General features: G+C 44.8%; 1 protein-coding gene across 1 annotated transcript in view; it reads left to right on the forward strand.

The window, feature by feature from the left end:
* Nucleotides 1-7,058, forward strand: part of mtor (mechanistic target of rapamycin kinase) — a 432,694-nt gene that overhangs the window by 77,977 nt on the left and 347,659 nt on the right. Inside the window, 2 exon segments of the mRNA XM_068017001.1 lie at nt 5,828-5,950; nt 6,100-6,200. Coding sequence (XP_067873102.1) covers nt 5,828-5,950; nt 6,100-6,200 — 224 coding nt within the window.

Raw genomic sequence — 7,058 nt, forward strand, 5'->3', positions numbered from 1 at the left:
CTCCTTTGCTGGAATGCCGTCCTTAAGTGTCAAGGATTGTTTTCTCAAGGGCACATTTTACATGAAAGGAAATAATGAAAGAACATCAGTGTCAGAGCTTCCCTCCCTCCAGTGAAATTACTGTTGCGCATGCTTTATGCTCAGCAGTATAGGCCAATGAATCACTTAGTACCCACCTCAGCTGTAGGAGTCAGGATGATGTAACTGCCCCTATCTCGTGATGGTTCAATGCTGCTCTCAGGGAAAACATGAATGATGTGAGGGTGCTGGAAAAAGAAGCACATTTGTTTTGGACTATGAACATAAAGCAGGCCATTTAGCCCAGCTGTTCCCTGCTAGTGGTTATGCTACTCGTGCGTCTTCCCATCCATTCCCATTTAATCCTGCCTACTACTATCAGCATCATCTTCCATTTCTTTCACTCTTATCTACCTTTGCCTTAAAGCAACACTGAGGATGGAGAATGGTGTGGCTGCACTCCCACCTCACCAGTTGTGTACGCAGCAAGAGCATTCACATTTGTGCTACCACTGGACACGGCATGCTTGTTTCTTTTAGTGCTCAGTCTCTTCTTGCTGAATGTTCCCCAAGTGCTTGACCCCTTTGAACGCCTTCTCTGCTTGACGGGCAGCAGCTGGCAATTGCAGAGTCTCACAAGGCTCTGCATGGTTGTTTCAAGGGCGGATGGGGAAACATGTGGCTGTGTGTCCACGTGCACTGCTCAGATGGGTGCAGGAACAGGTGGCTGTGTGTCCACGTGCACTGCTCGGATGGGTGCAGGAACAGGTGGCTGTGTGTCCACGTGCACTGCTCGGATGGGTGCAGGAACAGGTGGCTGTGTGTCCACGTGCACTGCTCGGATGGGTGCAGGAACAGGTGGCTGTGTGTCCATGTGCACTGCTTGGATGGGTGCAGGAACAGGTGACTGTGTAACTGAACAGCAAGGAGAGGGTACCGCAGGTGGGGGAAGTGGAGCTTTGAACAGGCAGGCGTATGTATGGTCCATCAGATCATTAGGCCAAGGGGTGAAACGCTCAGGATCCATGGATTGTGGCACGCGACTGATGTCCAGTGCATGGCCACCTCCATCCGAAGGTGCTTCCGGGCAATTGTTGGGCAAATTAATTGGCTCCATCTCATCAGCCAGTCCTTGTGTTTATGGCGCTTGCACAGAAAAAGGCACTCCTCTTCCGCTCCTCCCCCCTCCCTTCCCTCCTCCCCTCCCTCCTTTCCCTCCTCCCCTCCCTCCTTTCCCTCCTTCCCTCCCTTGAAATGTTTTCAGACCAACTTAACAACAGGGACTGGAGTACATGCGGTGCCCCAGACAATGTAAATATTTTCAGAGCAACTTACCTTGGAACAATCTCCTCTGTCTTATAAAAATGAAGCAAATGTCCAAAATGGCTAAATAATTGAGATAAAATGCCCGACGAAACCTCTCCTCCTTCCATTTTCAAAAACTCACGCCGAAGCTTTCGGAAGATTGACGCACATGCGCACACGGTCTCATGCCCTCTGCGCATGCGCTGCGGTCTGGTTTGCCAGAACCAGTTTGCGTATGCGCAGAGGCCAACCTTGCGTGTTCCCCGAGGAAGATGACGTTACGCGATGATGTCGTCTGCGCATGCGCAAACTGGTCCTGGCAATCCGGACCGCAGCGCATGCGCAGAGGGCCTGAGACCGTGTGCGCATGTGCGCACCGCGACGCATTCTGATGACGTAGCGTTGTCATCAATCACTTTGTTTCTCTAAATGCTGAGAGATTACAGAACTCTGATATGCAGAGGGATCTGGGTGCCCTAGTGCATGAATCGCAAAAGATTAGTATGCAGGTACAGCATGTAATTAGGAAAGCTAATAGAATGTTATCGTTTATCGCGAGGAGAATTGAATACAAAAGTTGGGAGGTTATGCTTCAGCTATACAGGGCATTGGTGAGACCACATCTGGAGTACTGTGTACAGTAACAGTTTCCTTATTTAAGGAAGGATGTAAATGCGTTGGAGACAGTACATAGAAGGTTTCCTAGACTAATACCTGGAATGGGTGGGCTGTCTTATGAGGAACGATTGGACAGGCTAGGCTTGTATCCGCTGGAATTTAGAAGAGTAAGAGGTGACTTGATTGAAATGTATAAGATCATTAGGGGTCTTGACAGGGTGGATGTGGAAAGGATGTTTTCACTTGTGGGAGAATCTAGAACTAGGGGTCACTGTTTAAAAATAAGGGGTCGCCCATTTAAGACAGAGATGAGGAGAATTTTTTTCTCTGAGTGTTGAGAGTCTTTGGAGCCCTCTTCCTCAAAAGGCAGTGGAAGCAGAGTCTTTGAATATTTCTAAAGCAGAAGTAGATAGATTCTTGATAAGCAAGGGAGTGAAAGGTTATTGGGGGTAGGGGGAAATGTGGAGCAATCAGTTCAGCCATGAACTTATTGAATGGCGGAGCAGGCTTGAAGGGCTGAGTGGCCTACTCCTGCTCCTAATTCGTATGTTAGTATGTAAATTGCCAGTGTTCCGGGGAGGACAAAGAAAATGCTTTCAAGACACTCTGAAGCATGGCAGCATTGACATTGCTGACTGGGGGGAGCTTGCTACCAATAGTTTAAAATGGCGACAACTTGTCCATCAAGCTGTGAGTCCAAATGTCTTAATGATGAGGCAGAGCATGTCAGAGAACGTAAGAAAAAGAAGCAAATCCACTCTCCGGGTCCCACTAACTCGTGGGACATCCTGCCCCATGTGCCCAAAGTTCGGTGAGTCGGGAATCAGCCTGTTCAGTTACCTGAAGACCCATGGCAGAAACTGGTGACCTTGAGTAGATGTTATCCTCGAATCGAGGAACAGCCGATGATGGTTCTCTCACCACCTGCCGCAGGCCCGTTCTGGCAGATATGTCCTTAGGGCTCAGCCAGCTCAGTCAGTCATGATGCTACTGAGCCACTTCTAATGGGCATTGAAGTCACTCATCCAGAGTATATTCTGTGCCCTTGCTATCCTCATTGCTTCTTCCAAGTGGTGTTCAACATGGTGGGAGGACCTTACACAGTTGTCTTTCCCCATTGAGCCTTTGCAGCGGTTGCCACAAGCTTTAGTGTGTCCCTCAGCACGTAGTCCTGGACCTTGGAATGTGCCAGTCTGCAACACTCGGTCGTGGACAACTCTTTGCGCTGGAAGACCAGCAAGTTTCCGGCAGACCAAAGAATGTCTTTCACCGAATTGATGGTCCTCCAGCAGCAGTTGGTGTTTATCTCTGTGTGCGTCCCTGGGAACAGCCCATAGAGCACAGACTCCTGTGTTACAGAGCTGCTTGGGATGAACCTCGACAAAAACCACTGCATTTCTTGCCACACCTGCTTTGCAAAGACACATTCCAGAAGGAGATGGGCAACTGTCTCTTCCCCACCACAGTGGTCAGCAGTTGCGTTCACGATGGAATACCGGTCCTCAACCTCTGGTTAACTGGGCGCCTTGCCTTTTGATTGAAGTCTATCTTCTGTCTTCTCTTTTTGATGATGCGAGCTTAGTATCTTACAAATCCTTATTTTATACACTGTTCCTAGCTTGGCTCTATGCCATATTAGGTAAAATTCCTTTTCGAACCATCTGATTGGTCAGTCATTACTCTTCCATAATGGTACCTTGCTTGAGCCTGGCACATAATCCACAATTTTCATGACCTCTTAGCACCTGGTTTATGCTTCCTTGACTCTGAGCTTCTGCACAAAAGGTCATATCGTGATCTGGTGCCACCCTGCTGTGGCTATTCATCCACAGTGACAATGGGATTGATATGCGCTTATCTCGTTTCACAGCTTTGTGACCAGACAGGGATTGTTTACAGTTTTTTACCAGTTAAAAAGCTAAGTCTCCCTGGGGTAATCCACAGTCTAACGACGTTTAAATAAATGGTCTTTACATAGACTGAATTAACCCTTTCTATCGCTTCTCGACATGTCATGACAGAATTTAGCTAACATCATGCTTTGTGGTTATGTTCTATATGGAATACAGTTTTAACCGTTAGAACTTAGTTGTCATGTCCTATAATAAAAGTGTGCATTTTTTTGACAACACAACCACTGGGTGGTGCAGTACTGGCATATGTGCAAATGCAGTCTCATTGACTGCAATGTCGGTCTTCGACGTTCCAAGCAGCTGCCAGTAATAGAGATGGCGCTGCTCAATTTGACACAAATTAAACCCAAACCACCTCAATGGTTGCGATCGCTGCCTCCATCCTATGCCCAATGGTACCCTGCTCTCTCCCGCCATCGCTGCTTCTCTTCAGTGTTCCCTTCCGTGCCCGTCTGCTCGCTCCCTGCCTTGCCGCTTCGGCCGCTCGCTCCACACTTCGCTGTTTTCCTCCCCTTGTGGCCTCTTGCTCCTCACTGTGCCGCCTGGAGAAGCGACGGGGGTGGGAAGCGAGTGGACGAAATGGTAAGCGAGGGGGGGAAACTGCAAGCTGGGATGGAGTGGCGAAAATTCAGGAGCCATTGAAGGGTGAGGCAATGCTTGGACGTCATTTGTGCGATGATATCGATGGGCGCATATGCACATTCATGCTGGCAAATGTTCGGATACACTGATGATGTTGGCGATCGCTCTGCATTTTCTGAGTTGTCAGGAGACACTCCGATAATAAAATAAATTCAATCCTACACATCCAGACACTAGATTTACATTTTGTGTTAACTTCTACTGCGTACAGTCTGCCAGTCTGTGGAAAGAAGACTGAATGCGCTGACCGTATTTGGTAATACGCTTACGAGTATCATAATGAGCGCTCATATTTTTCATGCATAAAACAAAATATTTCAAAGGCTTCCATCTTTTTTCTTGTAATGTTAACATCACAATACAGCAGTCGTAGAGTTTTTTTTACAAAGCATTTGTTTCTACCACATTTCTCAATGTTTGTAATTTGAGTTGCTTTCAAATACACCCTGCAATTTAGGATTTAAACAAAAACAGACTTGCAGAAGTTGCAATGTAAAGACATCATTAGTGTGCACTTCAGCATAGTGTAGCACTGACTAAATGAGAGCACTTGTGGTGGTCTGGCATCAGTGATTATCAAAACTTTCATTTCCCGTTTCAGCCAACTTTCTTGTACTATTTATTGATCTTCCCTCCTCCAGCGTGCCAATGATTGCCTGTACCGAGGGCTCCTTCTGCAAAATGCATGAGCCTCATTTGTAGTTTACATGCGATAATATCATTGTCATTAGGAAACAGAAACGTCTGACAACTGGAGTACCCATCCTTCAATGCTGCTTTTTAAACTTGTTTACTACTTGACATCCCTCAACCCATTTCCGCTAGTAATTTCCATTAGGCACTGTCAGACTCTCAATTACATCTGCAGTCACTTCTAAATACCAATCTGTTGTGTCTGCCTGACTGACCCTGTGTTCTTTGTGCTTTTTTTCAATGTTCCATCTCACAGTGAACCTGTTATTCACCCATGAGAAGCTATGTTGCTATGATCTTGTCCCTCAGTTGGAAATGCTTTCAATTAGTGTCAAGATCCTGAATTATATATCTTTGCATATAAATATATGTTCTAATTTGTGATAAAAGATAATATGTATGGAGAAGAGGAAGAGTTTTTCCCCCTTTTCTTTTGTCCTTAACTACAGCTTTGTTGCAAATGTTTAGGCCTTGCTCACACAAGAGAATGCAAATACTTTGTAGGCCACCCCTTAATATATCTTGCATACTAGAATCGTAGGAGAATCTTTTGCAGATTGTTGTTGGAGCCAGTAGTTTATACCAATTCAAGAATGTATTGATTTTCAGTCCATTTATAATTTCTTTGTGCTTCATAGATTTTAACTGAACTGGAACACAGTGGAGTAGGTCGAAACAAAGAGCAAAGCGCCCGAATGTTGGGCCACCTGGTTTCAAATGCCCCTCGCCTTATCCGCCCATATATGGAGCCAATTCTCAAGGTAATTGTGAGGGAGTGACTTTTCCTACAGTGATCCTTCGTGCAAAAAAAAATGTCATTGGAAGTTGAAAATTGTTTTTATATTAATCATTAACAAGAAAGAACATACTATTATATGTTGGAGTTCATTGACTGTATGCTTTCTCCCAGGCCTTAATCTTAAAACTGAAGGATCATGATCCCAACCCTGGTGTTATTGTTAGTGTCCTGGCTACAATAGGGGAACTTGCCCAGGTAAGCTTGATATTACAGTGTGGTTACTTCTGTACAATATAATTTGTTGCATTTATGGACCAGTGATTTAAATACAAAATGTGAAATTCAATACTGTTAGAACTTAATTGGTTTATGTGGGAAGAACTCCAAAGTGCTTCAAACCAGTAATATGCTTTTGCACTGTTGTCAGCATTGTTAATGCAGGTAAATGCAGCAACTAGTATGCGCATAGCAAGGCTACACAAATAACAGTTGATTATGACCAATTAATCTGTTTCAGTAGTGTCGTTGAGGGAAGAAATGTTGGTTGAGACACCCTTAGAACTCCCCTGTTCATCTTCAAATAGTGCCATGTGATCTTTTATCCACCTGAACCAGCAGATAGGAGTCTCAGTTTAATGTCACATTGTTAGAAGTGCCATCTTTCAGATGAAACACTCCCTCAGTACTGCACTACAGTGTCAGTCTGAGGCGTGGCTTGAACACTGTCAGAAATCTTGACCTAGTGTTAATATTGTAGGACTGATAATGTTGCTGATTATGTTTGGTGTTTGATAACTGGTTCACTGAATCAGCCATTGTGACAACAAAGGGTAGTTTACTCACAGTTTTCTTAACCAGAAAGTGAGAAGTTGTCAGACATATGCCAGCAGAATTAGAAAACTTGATGTTATCACTTATCAATCAAAAACTCTGCAATTTGCATTTAATCAAGGAATTTCAAAAATAAATAAATGTTTGTTTCTGGTGGATATTTATTGATTGTGTTTCTGACTTAACGTGTATGCTGGATGTAAGAAATTCCATAATTCGTTGATATCTAAAAATTTATAGTCTTTTTTTTGGCTATTTGTAACCGCCAGACTGGCTACAGGGTGGGAATATCCCGTCTA

The sequence above is a fragment of the Heterodontus francisci genome, chromosome 37 (assembly GCF_036365525.1).
Source record: "Heterodontus francisci isolate sHetFra1 chromosome 37, sHetFra1.hap1, whole genome shotgun sequence".
Lineage (NCBI taxonomy): Eukaryota > Metazoa > Chordata > Chondrichthyes > Heterodontiformes > Heterodontidae > Heterodontus > Heterodontus francisci.